The sequence below is a fragment of the Rhinoderma darwinii genome, chromosome 4, assembly GCF_050947455.1.
Source record: "Rhinoderma darwinii isolate aRhiDar2 chromosome 4, aRhiDar2.hap1, whole genome shotgun sequence".
In the NCBI taxonomy this organism is placed as follows: domain Eukaryota; kingdom Metazoa; phylum Chordata; class Amphibia; order Anura; family Rhinodermatidae; genus Rhinoderma; species Rhinoderma darwinii.
This window is the reverse complement of record NC_134690.1, coordinates 245,335,705-245,359,719: the sequence shown is the minus strand read 5'-3', so window position 1 is coordinate 245,359,719 and position 24,015 is coordinate 245,335,705. Positions and strand designations below refer to the sequence as shown.

Genomic DNA, 24,015 nt, shown 5'->3' with positions numbered 1-24,015 from the left:
AGTATGATGCTAGAAGCCCGGCTCCCTGCACTGTGTTCGGTCCGGGACTTGCGGCCGAAATACGTCCGTCAATTACGGACGTAATTAGTGTGTGTGCACATACCCTTACATTTATTGTTACTTTACTTAGTTATGTTTTGCATCCTAAGTAACAGAGACTGATAGATGGCAAATTAAGCTACATTTATTTTTTCCCATCAAAGGTGTATGGCTTAGGGGCAGAAAATAAATAGATAGTGTTATATTTTCATATGCTCCTTTAAATAAAGAGTTTATCATAAATTGACCAACCACCCCCCACTTTGCCTTAGTACTTGGGGAGGCGGGTATTGGATAGGGTATATAAGCCTGTGGTGGAATGCTAGCATATATGTACTCACATTGCTTATAGAGCACCAAATGGGGCAAAACTTATTTGTTATACTGTTACTTTGCGTAAGATGTTAGCTAGCAGAATGGTTAATGCAACAGAATAGGAAATAACTTGTTCCACACTACTACATTTGCACATGGTTACTAGCAATATAGCAATACAAAGAAGTGTAATGATACGATACATACACAAGCTTTAGTATTGGACTGAAAAATTGAATTGTTTACATTTCACTTACTTTTACACTCACTAATTCCTGGAGAACGTATCCCATAATAGCCGGTTGGACATGAGGGAAGACAAACTCCAACTTGCTTCATACCGTTCCTTACAAGAGCAAAAAACAGTCTTGGCTTACATGTCATGCAGCCATTGTAATCAGAGCATGTGGCACATCCACCTTGGCAATTCTGGCTGACATTGGGATGCACTGAAGAAAATATAAAGATATATAAAAAATATTTTTAATGACCTTTTACGTGTATAAATATAATAAAAAAGAAAAAGAAAAACATAATTCCAAAATAATACTTTCACCATGATAACATATACTTTATAATGTAAAATGAACGGAAGAAATTGATCGGCACCTACACCCTGCACCTTTATCATGTAAGGCTGTATTATGGATCTGTGTTGTAGTGATCTATAATAAGGCACCTATAGAAATCTATGGAACTATAATGCACATTCAGATTTTTTTCTCAAGGATTCATCTGTGGAAAAAAAAAGTGACATGTTCCCTTGCATGACGTAGTATGGAGATACCATACAACAGTACACAGAGTACCTGCAGCACCATAGAACCAAAACATAGGGACACTTTTTGGCGCAATACAGACTCTTTTCACTCAGCTTTTCTGTGTGTATGATGCCTTAGTCTGGAAAACTTTGGATTAGCAATGGTTTATTTATGCATTATATAATGACCACACAACAGTAAATATCCAGGCTAAGGTTTAAGATCCTTGCCACAGAAAATGTCCGTTATTGATATGTCTACTAGGGTCCTATGTTCAATTTGATTCACAGGAGTAGTCTAAAAGCAACGGGCTATCATGAAGCCCTAACAAGACAAACTAAATAAATATCAAGAGGTATTTACGTATTCATCAAAATCCTGTGTTTTCAGGAAGCTAGTAACTTGTAGGTGGTTTTTACAAAAGAGAGCAGATCACCTTTAGATAGGAAGACAATTACATGACCACCTGGCCAACAGCCACTATCCAAGAAGACCTATCTAACATACCTGGCTTTCATAAAAATCATCAAATGCCTTTCGGTGCCTATATCATTAGGGACTTCATGAATTGCAAAACCCGTAAAGTGATCTACAAACTGGTGTGCAAATGTGCCACTGCATATGTGTGCGCAAAACACATAGACAATTCCGGCAACGTATTCCTGGTCGGATTGGTGACATCATTCACAAAAGAGTCACCCTGGTGGCAAGACACCTGCATCTTTGTCACGTAGGTGACTACTGAGCTGTCCGATATGTAAGCAGTAAAGTAGTATAGTGGAGTAGCCGGAGAGGCAATTGGACAAATTATTTTTACCTCCCAGCCGTCCCCGATTCAGCTGGACAGTTCCGGGTTCTGGGTGGTGTCCCGGGTGGCCGGGGGTATGTCCCGTTGTCCTCAGGATGCAGATACATTTGAACCCAATGCTGAAGCAGGGAACAGTCAGCTCCCTGCTTCAGCATTAGTTCAGAGCGGAGGAGCAGTCGGGAGCTCCTCCGCTCGTCGAGGGCTCTCCGGGCACAGTGTTACTTTAAGCGTTAAGCCTGGGGAGGCCTTTGATGTCACTGTCCATAAATGGACAGTGACTTCAGTGGCTTTTTCAGGAGAAGAATTCCCTGCCAGAGCGTAGCTGATGCTCTGTCCAGAGATTCCACTCCTGGGGGTGACACTTGACATCACTGTTCATATATGGATAGTGACGTCAGGGGCTACCCCTGGAGCGAAATCCCCTGCCAGAGTAATGCTGACGCTCTGGCCGGGAATTCCGCTCCAGGGGGGAATCCCTGACATCACTGACCATATATGGACAGTGACGTCAGGGACTACTCCTGGAATGGAATCCACAGCCAAAGCATTGCTGATGCTGTGGCCGGGGTTTCCGCTCCTAGAGGGAACCCCTGACATTACTGTCCATATATGGACAGTGACGTCAGGGGCTCCTCCTGAAGCAGAATCTCCGGCCACAGCGTGGCTGATGCTCTGGCTGGGGATTCCGCTCCTAGAGGGAGTCCCAGTGGCAATATCTACAAGGGGTAATGCTATATACAGGGGGTGGCGCTATCTTCTAGAGTGTGTGGCACTAACTAAATGGGCACTGTGGCATTGTATAAGGACACTATCTACAGGGTGCACTGTGGCGATATTTACATGGGAACTGTGTGTGGCACTATCTACATGGGCACTGTGGCACTGTCTAAGTGGGCACTGGCACTAAGGGCAGTTAAGGGGGCATTATACTGTATGGGGGCAGATAAGGCAGCATTATACTGTATGGGGGCACTATGAAACATTATACTGTATGGGGCAGCTAAGGGGCGTTATACTGTATGGTGGCAGCTAAGGGGGCATTATACTATATGGGCCAGCTGTGGGGGAATTATGCTGTATGGGGCAGCTATGGGGCATTAAACAATATAAGGGCAGCTATGGGGGTATTATACTGTATGGGGGCATTATGCTGTATGGGGGCAGCTATGGGGCCAGCTATGGGGCATTATGCTGTATGGGGCAGCTATGGGGCATTATACTGTATGGGGCAGCTATGAGGGCATTATGCTGTATGGAGGCAACTATGGGGCATTATGATGTATGGGGGAATTTGTTAGAACATTATACTGCATGGGGGCATCTGTGTGGGCATTATACTGTATTGGGGCATCTGTGTGGGCATTATGCTGTATGGGGGCATTTGTGTTGACTTTATACTGTATAAGTGCATCTATGGGGGCATTATACTGTGTGGTGGCAGCTATTTGGCATTATACTTTGTGGGAGACACTATGAGAGCATGATACGGGTATGGGTAGGGATTGGGCGGGATTAGAGGTATGGCTTAAAAGGAAAAAAATTGTCACTCTACACGATAGTTGGGAGGTAGTTTGTTACAAATAGAGTTCATCTGGATATATCGCCTCAAGACTGCATCTCACTTAGGCTTAAATGAGAAAATTTATTTCACATGCATTATTTAAAATTTGCAAGCCTTATCTTAGGAGGGTCAATGAAAAACACCCTAAATGCCAACAGTCATCCTGATGGTCTTATATTTTAGCCAGTATAGATCTATATGTGTATACATACATTGACTAGCAACTTACCCGGAATGGGTCAAGGATTCCAGCTGTGAAAGATAAACTGTATATCACATTATACCTCTTTTGGTAATCTAATAAACGAGCCTTGGTTTAGTTATAAGATTTCCCGCTGCGTCTGATACTTTATGTCCAATATAAGCATTTTGAACACGTAGGGTTTTACATTTAACATTTTCCTACATGGTTTGCAAATAACGAGAAAGCATAAAGAAGAGCTCAATAAATACAAAACAATTTTGTACAAATACTATAAAAAACTAGAGAAGCTGATATTTCTATGAACAGTTTATAAAGATATGGATCCATGTTAAAATAATTGATGCACCCTGTTTCAACAGATGTCTATATTTATATGATACAGCTTCCATTTTGACCATTTTTAATATGTATTTTTTTTTATTATGACTCTTTAAGGGATTATGGACTTCATTACTGCATTATAGTATAGAGATACAAGATGTACAGTAGTGTTGAAAAAAAATAGCAGTCCAACATCATTAATCTGATAAATCAATGTTTTTGATAGAAGTGATATTTCTTCATAGCAAATAATTTACCTGTAAGTGTAGTAGAAAAAAAAAACCAGAGCCAACAATTAGGACCTGCATGCCGCTCATTTTGAGGAATTGAATCATTGAGGGGGGCTTGTTCAAAATAATAGCAGTGAGGAGTTACATTGGTGAAGTCCTTCATTCTGTGGAACAACAGGTGGCAATTTTGGCCCTTATTTAAGGTACGAGATGTGCAAATGTTGCACATGTTGGTTATAGTGCATTTCCGTCTGAAATACTGGGGAAAATGAGTAATTCCAGACATTTTTATTAAGAAAAACGTACTTGGGGTAAAAAGTTGATTGGAGAGGGAAAAGCATATAGAGAAGTGCAGCAAATTCTAGGCTTTTCAGATAAAATGATCTCAAATGCCTTGAAGGGGAACCAAAACCTGATAGATACGGAAGGAAGCGGGGAACTAATGTTCGAATGGATCAAAGAATAGCCAAAATGGCAAAGGCTCAGCCAATGATCACCGCCAGAAAGATCAATGAAGATCTGAAGTTACCAGTGAGCACAGCTACAATCAGAAGACGATTAAGTGAAGCCAAGTTACCAGCAAGAACTCCCTGCAAAGTCCCGTTGTTGAAAAAAAGACATGTCCTGAATAGGTTAAAATTTCCCAAGGAACACATTGACTGACCCAAAGAGAAATGGCGCAACATTTTGTGAACTGATGAAAGCAAAATTGTTCTTTTTGTGTCTAGTGGTTGCAGACAGTATGTCAGACGACCCCCGAGAAATGAATTCAGGCCACAGTTCACTGTGAAGATAGTAAAGCAGGGTGCTGCAAAAATCATGATATGGGGATGTTTCTCATACCATGGTGTTGGGCATATTTATCGCATACAAAGGATCATGGATCAGTTTGAATATATCAAAATACTTGAGATCATGTTACCCTATGCCAAAGAAGAAATGCCCATGAAATGGGTGTTTCAACACGACAATGACCCAGAACACACCAGTAAGCGAACATCTTTGTTACAGACAAACAGGATAGAGGTAATGGAGTGGCCAGCCCAATCCCCTGACCTCAATCCCATAGCGAACTTGTGGGGTGACAAAAAATGAGGTTTATGAAGCAAAATCCAAAAATGCAGAAGAACTGTGGAATGTCGTCCAATCTTCCTGGACTGGATACCTGTTCAGAGGTGCCAGAAGTTGGTCGACTCCATGCAACACAGATGTCAAGCAGTTCTCAGGAACAATGGTTATGCCACTAAATAGTTCAGTAAAGTGACATCTGAAACTTTTTTTCCGTTTATACGTTACATTTTTGAGTTATTAAAGAATTTTTTTTGAACAGCCTAATATTCCTTTTTCTTTATTTCTGTAAAGCATTAACACAACCTTGATACATTTTGTTGTTAATTTGATTTGGAATTGAATGTGTAGGATTTCCAGTGCATTTGAATGTAGACAAATAAAAGTTATTCGAATAATTTTACGCTTTATTTGCTTTTTTAAACTCACTGCTATTTTTTTAATACTACTGTACCTGGCAAAACAATTCAACATGTGGTTAATAGCATCACATGTTGGTCCACCTGCTATCCTTGGACTGACAATACAAAAAACGTAGATCCTGGAAATAATTTTTTATTTTACTCTCACTATAACATATACACAATAAAGCTAAGTTTGTCACCTGGCACTATATCCAACCTATCAACCTATCTGTATTTTTATGTATAATAAGAGAACATATTATGGTGGGGCTCAAAAGAAACAGGAAAAACTTTTATAATATCTATCATCTATCTATCTATCTATCTATCTATCTATCTATCTATCTATCTATCTATCTATCTATCTATCTATCTATCTATCTATCTATCTATCCCATATCTATTCATCTATCTATCTATCTATCTATCTATCTATCTATCTATCTATCTATCTATCTATCTATCTATCTATCTATCTATCTATCTATCTATCTATCTATCTATCTATCTATCTATCATCTATTTATCTCCACTGAATAGCCACTTTATTAGAGAAATCCATCTAGTAGCACGTTCGACTGCCTTTGGTCTTCAGAACTGCAGCAAATCATTATCGCAGATTCCAGTAGGTGTTGAAACTGTTCTGCAGGAATATTGACCCATGTGGGCAGAATAGCTTCTCACAGTTGACACTAAAGTGTCCTACTGCCATTTCTAAGTCCTTTGACATGCTCAGTAGAGCTGATTTTCCACTTAGTCTCGGCATCTACTAGAAGTTTGCCTGATATTTTTTCGAAGTCCTTTGACATGCTCAGTAGCGCTGATTTTACACTTAGTCTCGGCATCTACTAGAAGTTTGCCTGATATTTTTTCAAAGTCCTTTGACATGCTCAGTAGCGCTGATTTTCTATTTAGTCTCAGCATTTCAAGTCTATCTGGCAGGGAGGAGGTTCCTTAGGGTAAATACACACATTGATTGGCTAGACATAGCCACACACGTGTTCTCGTTCTAGTGGAAGTCCATAAAGAGGCTGGTTTGTTTGGAGCGTGCCACTATATACATACTATATATAAATCCCCTGAGGACGCTGCATCTGTGGTGAAACATGTCGGAGGGGCTACACTAGACTTTTAGTGCAATGTTAACTGGAGCTGATTGTTCATATAATTGACTATAGCTATCAGTTATACTCAGTGTCAACTTTGCATTGGGTTATATCTCTCATGTTCTATAGACAGATTTATGTCTGCAAATTGCATGTGCCAATACACATTGTAGTTTTACATTTTCATGTTGTTTGTCCCTAATTTAATAAAGGTATTTCATTTATTGTACTATTCTATTCTATTAGTTAGTAAGTAGTTGGGAAAAAAACGTGTTCCTATTGCCTCGGCAATTTTTCTATATACTTCTGCCATCGGGTACACAGCTGCCATGAAGGGATTATCTTGGTCGGTCACAATGCTTAGGTGAGCCCTACTGTTCAAATGTCCATCCACAGATTTCGGATGGCCCAGGGTGTGCCAAGAAAATATTCCCCACACTACTACTTCACCTCCATCAGCCTGAACTGTTGATACCTGACAGAAACGGTTCATGGTTTTGTGCTGCTTGTGCCAAATTCTGTCCCCTCCATCAGCATTTTGCAACAGAAATCTGTATTCATCTGACAAGGCGATGTTTTTTTAATTTTCAGTAATCCAATTTTTGTCCTCTTTTGCCCACTGGAGTTTTGCTCTTCTGTTTTCTTTAGACCGCAATGGCACTCGAACTGGTCGTCTGCGGTTATAGCCCATTTATGCTAAGGAACAATTAGTTCTGTGTTCGGACACGTTAGTAGGAGCACCAGCGCTGTATTCGGGTTCAATTTGATTGAATTGCACTACCTGTTCATCAGAATGATTTTTGACATCTTCTTCTAACCCCTTTAGTTGACGAGTTGTTGACGTTCACAGGATCCCATTTCACTGAATATTTTTCCTTGATCACACCATTCTCTGTAAACTCTTAGAAAACACCTCAAGGCTATCAGTTTGTGACATACTGGCCCCAGCTAATCTAGCACCAATGACCATGCCTTGTTCAAAGTCACTCAGATCGCTCAATTTTCCCCTTCTAACCTGGATACACACTGAGACTGATCCACGGAAAACTTTCTCATTTGATTTTATGCTGCACTCCGGGGACACGTGTCTAATTTCCATACAGGGAAGCTCCAATCGTGAAAGGGCAGGTGTCTCTAACAAAGTAGCCATTCAGTGTTTATATATATATATATATATATATATTTTCTATTATTATTATTTTTTAAATTATTTTTTTCATATCTATTTATCTATATATCTGTCTATTCCAAATATATACAGGAATGTGATCTATTAAGGAATGTGAACCACTAACAAGTTCACATTAAGCAGAGAAAGCTTGTGGTTACAAGCAAATTGCAATGGGGTATTTCCAAAAAACTTTGTATATGCCTCATTAGAGTGAAAAAGAAAACTGTGATAAAATTGTCACTGTGCATCATTCAAATTCCCAACATGTTCCATGCAGAAGTGATTGATGACACTAGAAAGATAACAGTTTGTAAAAGGATTGCTTGAGAATTTAGTGTAATCACATACTGAAATTGAGTGAAAAAAGGTAATAGCCTGTATAATTTAAAGGGACTCTATCGCAAAGTGGGTTTGGGAAAATGTTACACTTTTATACATAGCTAATTTGATTTATTGAGAACCACTTTTTTAGACGTATTTTCTATTTTCTGAAACATCATCAGATATCTCTTACGTATATGAGACATGGACATTGAGTCACTTTAGAAGCTAAATTGAGACACAATATGCTAATCTACTGATAATGTTTACATTAAATGTGGGTTATGTACTGTTTAATAATCAGTTATCCTGATGGACCAAAAAATTTCATAGGTTGAAACCATCGACTATCTTTTTGTGTATAATGACCTTAATGTGGGTTGAACGACCCCTTATGAGGAAATCTTATAGATGCCTGTACTGAGCCACTAAAGTCACTCACATATACTTGCTATGGAAGCTCAAACTCAGCAGATGTTTATGATATTTGTCACAATCCTACCTCTTCTGCTTTAGGTATATACCTTGTATTGCATTTGTCTTTGTGCACTTATGGTACCAGAATTGTATTGTCATTGTAACCTATTGATATAGGCTTGTCTTATAATATTTATTTTGGTTTTATTTTTACTTTGGTATATTGACAGATACTTGTTTTATATCCATATATGAACACGGTAATGGAACATACTATATACAATTACCAGTGTTTTCAGATATAGTAGCCATTCATGCAGTATTCTAGAAATGACCATTATTGCATTATTCTAGAAATGCCCTGTTCATATAGTGATTGCCAATGAACAATTTCCAAGTAGCAATATTGATCTCTTTCATTAACACTTCCATTCATGCATGCATGGGATTTTGTTTACATTTTTATATGAATGGAATATATAGATATTATTTTTATTGTTCTTCTATCATTTTGTTTCATTTTTCTATGTATCAGGAGCACTTATGGTTAACAATACTCGTAGTCATTGAGTTCTGAAACATAATCGCTTCATCTTATTGGGCATTTTTTGTTGAACATGTTGAATGTAACCATACTCTTTTTTTTTTTTTTACATTTTACATTGTCTAATATTTTCTCTACCAGCTGCTGTAGCACAATCTTGCAAAATTTCCATTCTGAAATACCAGAGCTATAGATAGACCTGTAGGCAGATACACACATGTTAAAAATATGACAGTTTTTTTTTTTTTATAAACATATTGCTTAATGCAGATAGAAACATTGAAAGATAGAGACATGAAAGACAATTTATTACTGTTAGAATTAATGATCATGAGAACGAATTTATTTGGGAATCATTACTTTTTAAATGTATACAGTTGAAATCGATATTACAAGAATAATTACAATTTTAGATTGTGTTTAATAATTGGGATTAAATGAGAATGTTTGTTTAGCCAAAGCCTTTTAATATACTCTTTTATATATCTATTGTACATAACATATGTTTATTTTACAAAGGATTAATGTCCATTAATTTCAATAGCCTACATAACAGAAGATGTCATTTTTACATTGATATACTAAATGCTTCCCCACTAGTGAAAGATATGATATATTGCAGTACTAAAGAGAATGATAATGTTGACAAATTGATTGAAGTACTGAATTTCGACCAGATTTCACCTCTGCACTATAGTGCACCTTGTCAGATGTAGATAGAAAAGTAACATAAGGGTCCCAATGAGAGATCACCAGCTGCTGGAGAAGTCCTCATGAATATAGCATGGTAATAATTTAACATGGTGTACTGTGTTTTAATGCCAAAAATACAGATGGTTTAGTAAAGGTACTGTATATTTCTACCAGGACCGGTACTCACATAGCATATAGACGTTAGAGTGCCACTGTCATGAAACAGTGATACTTTTAATACAGGCACCTAGAAAAGATTCTGCAAAAGCAGTGTTTGTGGGGTGCTAGTTGTTACTTCTGCAGTCCCTGTGAAGAGGATGTTCAGGTGGCATCTGAGGAGGAGAGTCCTGTCAATTAGCGGCTTACCACCAGTCAGCAGCGTTGAGTGTTTTCTTTCAGCACCGCTGACTGGAGGAGAGCCATTACCTGATAGGACTGTCCTCCTTAAAGAGGCTCTGTCACCACATTATAAGTGCCCTATCTTGTACATAATATGATCGGTGCTGTAATGTAGATTACAGCAGTGTTTTTTATTTAGAAAAACAATCAATTTTAACCAAGTTATGAGCTATTTTAGATTTATGCTAATGACTTTCAGCCAGGACACGATGTCTATTCACAATCCCGACACTTCGGTAACGTTTGTGTGGGTCTTAATGACAGGAAGCGTGATCTCGCGAGATCACGCTGTAAATGACAGCACAGCGTGATCTCGATGTGCTGTGCTGTAAGTCCAACACAAACTTTACCGAAGTGTCGGTATTGTGAATAGACATCGCCTCCTGGCTGGAGGCGATGTCTATTCACTGCCAAGACACTTCAGTAACGTAAATGTGTGAGTAAGTGACAGCCCATCGTGAAGAATTCAGGATCACTGTGTGCAGAGTACATGAATGGAGAGTAGTGTTTGAAGCTGAATGGTCAGCGTCATACACTTCTCTTTACAATGCCCACTTTGTTAAAAGCTAAAAAACACCCAAAGAAAGTCATTAGCATGAATCTAAAATAAGTCAGAACTTGGTCAAAATTTATAATTTTTCTAAATAAAAAACACTGCTGTAATCTACATTATAGCGCCGATCACATTATGTAGAAGATAGGACAGTTATAATGTGGTGACAGAGCCTCTTTAAGTGTCACTTACACATTTCTTCACAAGGACTGTGGAAATGGTGAAAAACACCAATGAATTGAGGATTGAGGGGACTGCACTGTGATCGCTGTGCGCCCAGTGGCCTAACTGGTCATTGGCAACTGTTAGATACCAGTAGTTATCTTCAGTGAACACTTAGAACACATTTATACATAACCGCTAGAATTCAGTTCTATTCTGAAACGAATACATGTCCATCACAATGTGACAGTGACTAGGCTTTCACAATATCTGCATTGTGCAAACATAACCAAGCACTATCAATGCGGTGTAGCTCAAAGATCAATGTGGATGGATTTCATCTTAGCTATCTATTTATAGCCATACATAAGAGATAAATGCTTTCAGATGTCAGACAATCCTACCTACTCTTTCATCAACATAGTACGGACGAGTGTGCATGTTTTTTTCTATTGGTAGAGGAGAATAAGTTGCTGCCAGACCACTCTGAGAGTAAGGCGGGATTCACACGACCGGGTCGCGTCCGAGCCCGAGTGCCGGCCGGTAAAATCGGCCATTCGGGCAGATCCGGACAGTGACATCAGCGGCAACTCCTGAAGGGGAATCCCCATGTGTTCGGGGATTCCGCTTCAAGAGTTTCCCCTGATGTCACTGCCCAGATATGGACAGAGACATCAAGCGCTCTGTCCAGGAGCGGAATCCCCGAACACACAGGGATTCCGCTCCTTCAATGAGCTAAAGTGCGGCTAGCACATAGCAGAGCGGGGAGATACCTCCCTGCTCTGCTATAGTGGCGTCGCTACAGTAGTAGCAGCCGCAGCAGCAGCTGCTAGCGGCGCCATCAAAGGTGTCGCCGGGCCAGGGTGATTTTAACAAGCAGGGGAAGGGAGCCAGCGCAGCGATCCCTCCACCTGCTGTACACCCCGGCCCTGCCACACCGTGTACAGCGATGCCATTCGTCAGAATGGCATCAACTCCTCCTCCTCACAGCGCAGAGTGCATGTGAGGAGGAGGAGATAGAGCGCAAGAGCCGGAAAACCCGGCCGTCACTCGGGACACATCCCGGTGATGGCCGGGTATTACCCGGCCCCATAGACTTCTATGGGAGCCGGGCGGCCGGGTACCCGGGCGAAAATAGAGCATGTCCTATTTTTTGACGGGCGGTTTTCCCGGCCGTCAAAAAATCGGTCGTGTGAATAGCCCCATTAGGGGTCTATTATTCCTAATGCAGCCGGGTGCCGGCCGATTTATGAACGGCCGGCACCCGGCCGGGTAACCCTGCCGTGTGAATGAGGCCTAAGTTTATCTCCTATGGTAACAAAAGATCGGGTGTGTTGAAATCCAACATGCCAGATCCTTCTTTCCCCCGACATCTGTCATCTGGGGAGAGCCGGGAGGCCTCTACATACATTAGGCCACCTTCACATGACGTTATTGCACTCTTATTTTAACATATACACCGGAAAACACCGACATATGCTTAGGAATAGGCTCTGACGGATGCCCTAACAGTGGCATCAATCACTATAAACTATATAGAGATCCGTTAAATGGATATATCATGAAATGGGGTTATGAGAGTGCATGACGTATTCTATAAATGGATATCATTATAGTTTATTGTACCCATTGGGCTTTTCAATAGCTTTTCATGAAGTATATTAAACTTATACCTGTGACGTATAATTAGACAAGAAGTCTCACAGGACATGTAAATATCAAGGTGGGAGACAAGTCTCAACCACCCGCTCAAGTTTATTAGAGATAAGGACTCTAACAATAGATATTATAAACTAGAGAACAAAAGAGTCCATATATATCAAATGTGAAAAAATTGACAATTTTTATTAATAACATTAAAAAAAAGAGAATCTAAAATAAGTCCTTGTCTGGGTCACCAATACATACATTAATCAAGGTATATACATACATTTTGTATATAGTATAAGAACATTTATTAGATTAATGTAACTCTAACATAGGATGCATCAATGTTAGTGGGCTGAAATAGGGATAATACAAAAGCAGAGTGTAGAAAGCTCAATGTAAAAGCTTGTGTTTGCTTTAAAATGACTAGTGCATTAAGGTATGTGACATAAATCCTAATCAGCCCTAACTGATGCACTTACCCATGTTTAGGAGACTGTAAATGTGACCCAGGGTGTGAAAGAGCGCCCCGACGCGCGTTTCGCCTGTAGCTTTATCAAGGGGTCATATACAGTGGCATATGTCACCCATCTGTTTCCATGTTAAAGAAAACGTATACAGCACGGTATACTTTTTCTGTGGGATCCCGCAGGATGGAATAGGATAGTGTACTGCTCTATTGCATACCTAAAAAAAAAAACAACGGAGGCCAAATAGACACTCTTTTGTCCACTGTTGGGCTAATGGAGCCCTATGTATACGTTTAGCATGTACACCGGAAGCTTTTCAGATGTACATGCAAAACGCAGGGAATGAACATGATGTGAAGGGGGATCTTAGATAGCAGATCTTGCCGAAATCGTTGGGTTCGGATGACTTTTCTCTCATTTGTATGGCCAGTTTAAGTGTCAGGATAGGTTACTTTTTTAAAATAATGGTGACTAGTAAAAGGTGAGTAACATTTACACCTGATTTAAACAAAGCTATAGGCATTCAGCCTGGGACAGACTAGCAGATAGACTAGCAGAATGGCACAATATGTCCCTCCAAATGTTTCTCTATGCCAAAACTACTGACCTAAAACACATGTAGGTAGGTAGTATTACTTTTCTACCAAATATTTGAATTCTTCCGTTTAATGCCAGAATGTAAATAAACATACTATATTAACAAGCTCACTTCTCAAAAGTTGCTCAAGGATGCAGGAGTTGTTTGAAACATCTGCCATTTCACCTTCACTAAAGAAAACCCATGTCTGTTCTCAATCATCCAGAAAACTGAATTATTGTGCTTAGAGTCCTTCTATAATGCCCATACCAAAATGCAAAAAGAATGTCAAACAGAACTTCATCTATCTTATAGGATTGGATGGCGGACATCCTGGTAACACACATGTTGGCTCACTTCCCTGTGAAAGAAAATCTAAAACACAGGCTTCACTGACTTTATATAACCCAACTGACAATGCTATTTACGTATTGCCTGTATATTCTAGAATTGCACTTGTTCATATCAGGTTTAATGAGGGAAGTGACTGTCAGCATGAGATAAAACAATTAATGTATTTTAGAAGTAAACTTTAGTCGTGATAGAAGACGGTATATGTCACATTAGAGAATGTGTCTGACTCCTCTGAAGATTTGTAGATATAATTTTAGAGGACGCCTCTGCCAATCTTCAAAGGGCACTTTTAGAGAGTAAAAGGTACGTGGATGGGTTCACTCTACATTTATTTCCCAGTGCATAATAGTATACAGTGTAATCCAGACTGAGAGGAGGCTGTTATGGGGCCATTGAAGAGAAAATAGCCTAGTCCTGGTAGGTCCTATCCCTTTTTGCTATTAGGTGTTGAGAACCAATCCAGGACTACTTTGCCAATCTTGACCGGGCACGATTAGAGAGGAAAAGGTAACAAGATGGATTCACTCTCCATTTATTTCTCAGTGCACATGAGTATATGGTGTAATCCAGACTGACATGAGCCTACTATGGGGCCATTGAAGAGAGGAAGTCCTGGTAGGTCCTATCCCCTTTGATTTTAGGTGCTGAGAACCAATGCAGGACTCCTCTCTGCAGAGAAACTGCATTAACAGAATGCAGGAGGGTGGGTAATTGGACCAAGGGTCATGCAACGAGTGTGGAGGTGAAAAGAAACAGTAAGTCCCTTCTGTCCTGGGAAGCAAATCACATGACTATAATGAGAGGACGAGTATGATCTTTGCTATGGGATCCCCCTCTATTCTGTCTGCACTGCCGCCTGTTGTGCCTAAGAGACCACCAGTTTACAATATAAATAATGGACAAGGTCTGTATATACGGACTGCGGGGCTTCTATGCAAAGCATATGCAAATGTCTGTCATCTTCTAACATGTCAACTCCTTATATAATAATCCTAAATTAACATCCATTTGTAGGTTGAGGATCCAGCATTTAGATATCAATAATATATACATATATGTGTGTGTGTGTGTGTGTGTGTGTGTGTGTGTGTGTGTGTGTGTATATAATTAAATGCATTTATTTATTCATTTTAATAACATAAATGAACATTTGAGAAAACAAATGCAACAAATTCACATACAGCCAACTGCAAGGCTTACAGATACAAAATAAATATACATCATTGATAAAATGCAGGGTCACATGACTGAATCCAGCTTACATAATGGGAGTTGCATAAGACATACAAGACAGGGGAGATGCGGGAGTACTTGATTTCTAAATGAGGTGCCCTGCTGTAACTTTTTAATGAGTAGTGTAATGGCAGAAGAAAGTTCTAGAAAAACAAGGGTCATTTTTAAATTTAGTTTAATTTATTTCCGGAGTACTATTCCTTTAGATCACATAGTAATTATTGGTGCATCTTACACGATCTTTAGACCTTATCAGGAAAAAACATGCATGTGTCGGACAGCTGTGATCACTTTCACACATCTGTAAAATATTGGTGATGTAAAATGGAATGTCATGAGGTTGATACTGATGACGACCAATGAGATGGAAACCCTTTTTGCTGAATACATATTTGACTACTGATTTTAATTTTTCCTGCATGTTTTCTCCTAGGCCTTGGGCTGTCACACATATCATCTATTATGTTCAGCACTTATCGTGAACAGGAGTAATAGGGATGTACTGACAAGAATACTGGTATAAAACACATATGTAATTACCTGCCAAGGGTCATTTGAGTATGGGGAATATAAACACACATGTGCAGATTAAACACACGGCCATCTGAGACAACTTAAATGTAGAAATCAAAGCTTATGCCTGATAAGAAATTGGGGTACAAAAAAGAACAAAGCTGAGAGGTTTCTACTGATGTGTTCTGCCTTGTTCTACGTGGACTATATTTATGAATACAAGTATATCTGTCCATCCTTTGATATCTATGCTTGGCAACTTGTATTTAACGTGTCTGGCTGTGATTTAATGGTGCTCGAAAACTCTGCAGCTAGCAGTACACTTTTCTTTATGCCATTCATAAGACATCATACTATATGTAACTTCACCTATTGCATTAGTTACATGCCAGCTACATTTCCTGCTGCTTCTTGTCCCTATTTATTTTCCCCTTTATGAGTGACTTCTAACCTAATCCTGCTCCTGTGTTTCCTGCCTGAACCTCATTGATGCCTCTGTCTGGTAATTTGGTACCTAAAAGCCTTGCTACAGCCAACCATTGACATGATTACTCATTACACCTTTGCTTGCCTGTGGAAGACAATATCTCACCCATGGCTATGTACAACCGAGTGCATTGGTTAGCCTCAATTTTTAATCTGGTGATTTATCCTGGTGTATTCAGGGAATAAACTTGAAGAATCTCATGTTGAACTCCTAGGATAGTCAGAGTGCCAGTAACCCTAAGATAACTTAAGAAATGTGAAAATTATGATCCACTTATTTTCCCCTGAGTGTTTAATCTGGACAAGAGTTGTTATGTATAGAGAGATAGATAGATGATAGATAGATAGATAGATAGATAGATAGATAGATAGATAGATAGATAGATAGATAGATAGATAGATAGATAGATAGATATCTAAAGTATATGTAAAAATGTGGTCTAATTCTGTTTGTACGCTATATCTCTCCCTACTTGGCCCTATTCTTGCACCCACTGTTGTGTTGGGCTGAAACATTTGACCTTCTTTGGCTACTTTTACACAGGTTGACTGCTGCCAAGTTGTAAGATTTTAAAGGCTGTATTAGATTTTACATAGCAGGTCAAGAATAATACTCTCTAGCTCACACTAGAACTACACGATTGTAGCATTATTGGTTGCAATTCTTGACATTTCCTACATGTGAGCATTTATAAACTCTATTCTATTAAGATGGTTGAAATTTGTGATCTAAAATCTACCTTGGACCTTAGGCTGTAAAAGGTGTCCATGTCATAGAAAAAATAATAATAAGGTCGTAGTAAACATTACAACAGACATACATGCAAGGGATAAACACAGACATAAGCATTGATATATCTACTTTTGTCAAGGCCTAATACATAAGTAGAACAAACCTTTAAGAAGCATGCATTTTTGGAAACCCCATAAATGTACAATATTGCGCTACTGCCAGATGTGTGCTGGCAAACATCTGGATGTGACTGACAAATGTTAGTAAAGTTTCTTAGGTTCTTCATATGGGAAATATTATTTAACTTCTCAGGTCAGACTTGTGTTCCTTTGAAAAAAAGCCCAGCCCATAGTTATTTAAAATTGGCATCCTCCGTTTTTTGATCTGAATGATCTAGTCCTAATACTGCTTATATTCCCAACATAACACACACAAACACTGTCAGGAAAACGAAAAGAGATACATCAAACTCAACCTATTATAAACTCTTCTGTGATCCAGAGATAAAAGAAGAAAAAAAAATGTTGTACTTGTGATAACAAAATAAGCTCTTTCTAACTCCATAGCTGGTGATCACCATATAAGGCCCCATGCACATGGCCGTGCCCGTAATCACGGGCCGCGATCGAGGGCATGGCCGGCAGCGGACAGCCGCCTGCATTTTCAGACCGTGCTTCCATACAGAGTATGGGAGCACATCCGTAAAAAATAAAAGATAGGACATGTCCTATCTTTGCGGTAGACTTCTACGGCCCGGACACCTTCCTGTAAATAAACGAGAAGGTGTCCATAAATGCGGTTCGAAATTACGGACGATTTTTACGGTCGTGTGCATGGGGCCTAAATATAATTAATATTATTCTAGGGGTTGTCTGATTCAAACAATCACTTCTATGGAAATATAGAATTCTTCTATTAGGGTATTTTGAGTTGATAAATGAAGGGTCCCATGTAGAGTCAAAAACTGCCAAAAAGGGAGACTTGACATTCATTAAAAACAGTGGAAACCCATTGATTTCAATGGACTCGATTAAATTCTTTTGTTTTTACAGTGAAAATAAGCACTCGTACTACAGTTTGCTCAAGTGTAGGTTTCCAGTAAGTGGGACTAAAAGCTGCCCATACATTTAATGGTAGATATTAATAATCGTTAATGATAATTGTTATCCCTATTATATTAAAATGATCAGACATGATTCAAAAGTTTTCATGCTTGGTAGTTATTAAAGGGGTTTTCCCACTTTTAAAAAACTATTTACTGACACATAATAAATGTCTATTAAACAAACTTTGTAATATACTTACCTTTTGAAAGATCTTGATATCTTCTTATTGCAACTTCGGTTACGTGACGCTGCCCCTATCAAATTTTCGTGTTTCACTGTTCTGAATTTCCGGACTAAGTCTTTTTCCCGCTTGTTCCCCGAACGGCTCGTCATCAGTGACGTTCCCTCAGTTGTCCAGTCGTCGAGGCATCCAGTTTGCACATGAGAATCTCTCTTTGAACCACGCATGCTCTGTACAAATCCATACATTGTGCCTGCACAGCCCTTCCATTGGGTTTTACTGCAAATGAAAGGTACTGCGCATGCCCAGTATAAACGGATCGATGTAAATAAACAGCTGGAGGACAGCAGACCTGGTATAACCAGCTATAAAAATCGGAAAAAGAAAAATAGGTGTTCAGGGGGTATTATTTTTCCCCTTGGAGCAGATTGTTCTGGAGGAATCCCCAGCCAGCCCCTTCAGTAGCTTCTTGCAGATGAATGTTCTACAAAGTACATAGTGCAACAAAGTGATGTCCATATGCTCTAATAGGGCATATTGGGAGGGGTTGTCTTTATAAGAGAACTGCTTTAACTGGTTCCCTGGTTTGAGGTTTTTAAAAAAAGCGCCATAGTGTATTTACGGAACAGGTTTTGGTTGGCTGCCCGAGCGATCAATGACTGTCAGGAACCCTGAAGAGAAGACAGAAGCAGCTTTCACTACTTTTGTCTTCTCAGATCGCTTGTACATAGCGCTCAATGACTATTGGTCCAGGCAATCATGTGACTGCTTACATGATCGCCAGGATGCTGTTAGTAAGAGGCTGCTGCTGGGTCTAACTAGACCCAGCACAGCACTATTAGGCTGGGTTCACACGTGGCGGAATTTCACTTAAATTCCGCTGCGGACACTCCGCAGCGTTAATCCGCAGCGGAGCCGTTTGTCCATTGACTTCCACTTTAATTTAGCAGTGTTCGTTTAGACGATGCGTAAAATTCCGCTGCGGAGCATAGGCTGCGGAGCGGAATTTGGTGTCCGCAGCATGCTCTGTCTGTTGCGGAGCAGTGGCGGACTCATGGCGGAATTTCTCCATTGACTTCAATGGAGATTCTAATTTCCGCAATGAAGTCCGCAGCTGTCATGCACATGTTATGTGTGCTGCGGAGCATATTGGTTTTACTACCATGACATTTCTTCATTCTGGCTGGACCTATGTATTTCTAGGTCTACAGCCAGACTGAGGAAGTCAATGGGGCTCCCGTAATGACGGGAGCGTTGCTAGGAGACGTCTGTAAATAGTCACTGTCCAGGGTGCTGAAAGAGTTAAGCGATCAGCAGTAACTGTTTCTGCACCCGGGACAGTGACTACCGATCCCAATATACAGCAACCTGTAAAAAAATATAAGTTCATACTTACCGAGAACTCCCTGCTTCTGTCTCCAGTCCGGCCTCCCAGGATGACGTTTCAGTCTAAGTGACGGCTGCAGCCAATCACAGGCCAAGCGCAGGCTGCAGCGGTCACATGGACTGGCGCGTCATCCAGGGAGGTCGGGCTGGATGCCGAAAGAGGGACGCGTCACCAAGACAACGGCCGGTAAGTATGAAATTCGTTTACTTTCACTAGGGAAAGTGCTGTCCCTTCTCTCTATCCTGCACTGATAGGGAGAAGGGAAGCACTTTTCCCGCAGTCCGCAGCAGCTAGTCCGCATCAATTTTCTGCACATTTTGGGCAGATCCGCCGCAGAATCTGCAACGCAGATTCTGTGCGGCATTGATGCGGACAGTTGCGGAGGAAATCCGCCACGTGTGAACATGCCCTTAGTGACAATAGTCACTATAAGAGGGCTGATTTCCCCTGTAAATGTTTCAATGGAAAAAACATGGTGTAAAAGAAAAAAACCTTTTCTTATCTGACCTTTTGAGGGACAGACCATAATAACAAAAAAATAATAAAAGTAAAATAAAGTGCAAATAAACAAAATAATAAATACACAAAAAATACCCACCCAAAAAATAGTTCCCTCCGCCAATCATTGTCGTAGTGCTAGCCCTGACCACATTACCCTAAAATAGATATGAATATATCAAAATTGACAGTAGACAATGACTATCACAAATAAAAGTTATATTTTAGAGTAAAACTATATTATTACCTGAAAAACTTAGCTGACGGTAAAAAGCTTATTTTTTGACTATTATTTTCAAGCTATCGTATAAGCCTAAAAATTCTAAAATAGTGAAAATAATGTGTATTAAAAGACCTGCGTTGTTTATGGAAAAAATGTTACAAAAACCATCGCTAGCCCAACAAATAAAAAAGTTATAGCCCTTTAACTAACACCGTTTAAATAGGCCATTTTTACTAACTTAATGGCTCAAAATAGCCCGGACCTGGACCAGTTAAAGGGGTTTTGCCACCACAGGACATGAGCTACGCCATTTCCATAACCCCTATAGAAATGAATTAGAGGTATGAAACAGCGTAGCTCAATTGTACACCTATGCGTCGCCTAGATGCAGAGGCCGGCGACTGCCTCACCAGGTAGGACGGGGTCAGTGGACCACGTTTGGGAGATGGGTGCAGGTCCCAGATGCTATGACTATAATGTGTATAAAGGTATGAGTAGAAAATATGTACTCAAGGCTGTGCAAAGAATTGATTTACCCTGTGAAAATCATGTCAACGACAGTGTCATGCACAGTTCTCTTTCAATATACTTCCTAAGAACCTCAAAATTATTGTCGGATTAGGAAAAAAAATAATGTACTACTGTGATAAATTATCATTTAAAGGTGTATTTGGGTCCGAGCATTAAAAAGTTAATTCATTGTGTAGCTTATACAGTTAATGATCACACAAGTGCATTGCTGATAATAATACAGTTATGTCAAATATAATGATTCGTACCCTTGTGTGATAATCACATGACTTGGACAGATGTTTACCCTCTGGAATTAAACAATGAAGATTCACATTCAATGATTACAAGCAGAGATCTTGAAGAGCATGTGGAATTGATACAATATAGTAGAAAATGGCATATATTTTCATTTCATATAGTTGTCATCCATTCTGGCTCCATTTTTCTTACATCAGTGTGAAAGGAATCTGTGCACTGTCTATTATTGTTTGATGTGTGGGGTCCTGACATGCAATAAACCCTTGACAACCATATTCTCGTACAGAATCAAGTGAATCTGATGTGTTCTTCACCACATTTTTCCCTTCTTATGCAACATTCCAACAGCTTTTGGTAAATTGTGCATGAGTAGTGAGTGTACTTTTTCTTTTTACTGATGCACGTTAATCATAATAGTGGCCCTTAATGCTTTTTCTAAAATTTCAGTCGAAGCCCGTTATTAAAAAAACAAAACTGATTCAAAGGGTAATGTCCACATTCTTTCTGTGTGATTTACCAACACGTTTTTCATGTAGACCGTGAAGCATCACAAGTTAGAATAACAGTCTGCGGCATCTGCAATTATTGTTCCTAATGATAACACAGTGCGGCTCACATTACTGCACACTACACTGTCTTCAGTACAGGTTTTACACTAAGCTTTATGGAGCATTAAGCTATTTTCTCCAGGCGTAGCCTTTACACTAACTAAAATGAACGAGCGTTATCACTTAGGAGATGCTACTTACCCTTTGTTTAATTTCAGCGAAAAGGATTAAGAACAAATATTTATAAGACATCATTTGCACAGATGAGTATAGCAAACCGTTCCAAGGAAAGTGCTATGTCGTCTATGCACCCAAACAGGGATCACTCTAAGGGTATGTTCACACGGCCAAATTTCAGACGTATACGAGGCGTATTTTGCCTCGTTTTACGTCTGGAAATACGTCTCAAATACGTCGGCAAACATCTGCCCATTCATTTGAATGGGTTTGCCGACGTACTGTGCAGACGACCTGTTATTTACGCGTCGTCGTTTGACTGCTGTCAAACGACGACGCGTAAAAATACAGCCTCGTCAAAAGAAGTGCAGGACACTTCTTTGGACGTTTTTGGAGCTGTTTTCTCATAGACTCCAATGAAAACAGCTCCAAAAACGGACGTAAAAAACGCCGCGAAAACGGCGTGAAAACGCCGGGAAAAATGCGAGTTGGTAAAAAAACGTCTGAAAAGCAGGGTCTGTTTTCCCTTGAAAACAGCTCTGGATTTTCAGACGTTTTTGTTGACTACGTGTGAACATACCCTAAGGGCTCATTCAGAGGAGCATATATGTAGTCCGTGTGACGGCTGTTAAAACAATGGCCGTCACACGGACTCATGTACTTCAATGGGGCCGTTCACACAACTGTTGTTTTAACGGAGGGTGTGGAGGGTCCGTGAAAAAATAGGACATGTCCGATTTTACTGCGTGTCACACATTCCTCCATAGACACTAGTCTTTGGGGGATCCGTGACAACGTGCTCTGCAAGGTGCTGTTTTTCACGTCCGAGGTTAGCTACGCTCGTCTAAATGTGGCCTAAATGATCCGGTTTGTGCCATATTCATGTACAGATGTAGGAGAGCTAAGATTGTCAAATATAGCAAACAGGTTTAGCTTTTGACTTTACTGCATGTGACATGAAATTGTATATCCTGTGGTAATCTGTAGGTGCACCTACTGTATTAATTTACCTCCGAGAACTATAATGCCAGATATTAAAATGACAAATTCAGCTTTGCTACATCAATATATCCTAACACTTATTTTTTTTCTTTAGGGTATGTGCACACGTAGTGACCAAAAACGTCTGAAAATACAGAGCTGTTTTCAAGGGAAAACAGCCCCTGATTTTCAGACGTTTTTTGAGCAACTCGCATTTTTCGCGGCGTTTTTTCCGTCTGTTTTCGCGGCGTTTTTTACGTCCGTTTTTGGAGCTGTTTTCATTGGAGTCTATGAGAAAACAGCTCCAAAAACGTCCAAAGAAGTGTCCTGCACTTCTTTTTACCAGGTGTAATTTTACGCGTCGTAATTGCCGTACGACGCATAAAATTACGCGTCGTGGGAACAATACAGCGTTATACCCATAGAAAGTAATGGGCAGATGTTTGACAACGTATTTGAGACGTATTTTCAGACGTAAAACGAGGCAAAAAACGCCTCGTATACGTCTGAAAATAGATCGTGTGAATCCAGCCTAACAATGGAAGTGCCCCATTGGGGGAAGGGGTAAAATAAAATAAAAATAAAAGTACAAATGTCAATGAAACAATCCTCTCTAATATAACAGTAAAGGCATATGTTAAGTATTAACCCTACCCATGTAAACTTACAGTGTAAACAAACCAAAAGTGTTTATAGACGCTAAAAGGGTCAGATTTATAATTAAGATATTTCATATATAACTACTATGGGTTTATCCAAGGCAAATTTTTCAGTGACAATCTGTAATTGGGCAAAATAATTAGTTCAACTTGAACAAAGAATTAATTTAACAGATAATACATTTCCAATAGTTAGTAAATCAGATAAAACAGCCTATAAAAACGAGACATCTAGGGGTATGTAATGATTAGAGAACCAGGCTGGGTACATTTCAATCATACACATGTCCTTGCCTGTCCTTATCTCAACATGTCCTGAGATGTGTGGCGCGAGATGAACAGCTTTGAAGAAAAAACTGATTTCGCAAGACTCTGTCACAAGATGTCTATGTG

The 24,015-nt window shown here is 39.7% G+C and overlaps 1 protein-coding gene across 1 annotated transcript in view; it reads right to left on the bottom strand.

Moving 5' to 3' along the window:
- The window catches only part of RSPO3 (R-spondin 3), an 83,165-nt gene that overhangs the window by 43,873 nt on the left and 15,277 nt on the right, over window positions 1–24,015 (bottom strand). The window contains exon 2 of the mRNA XM_075864256.1: window positions 612–803. Coding sequence (XP_075720371.1) covers window positions 612–803 — 192 coding nt within the window. The remainder of the gene's footprint in view (window positions 1–611; window positions 804–24,015) is intronic.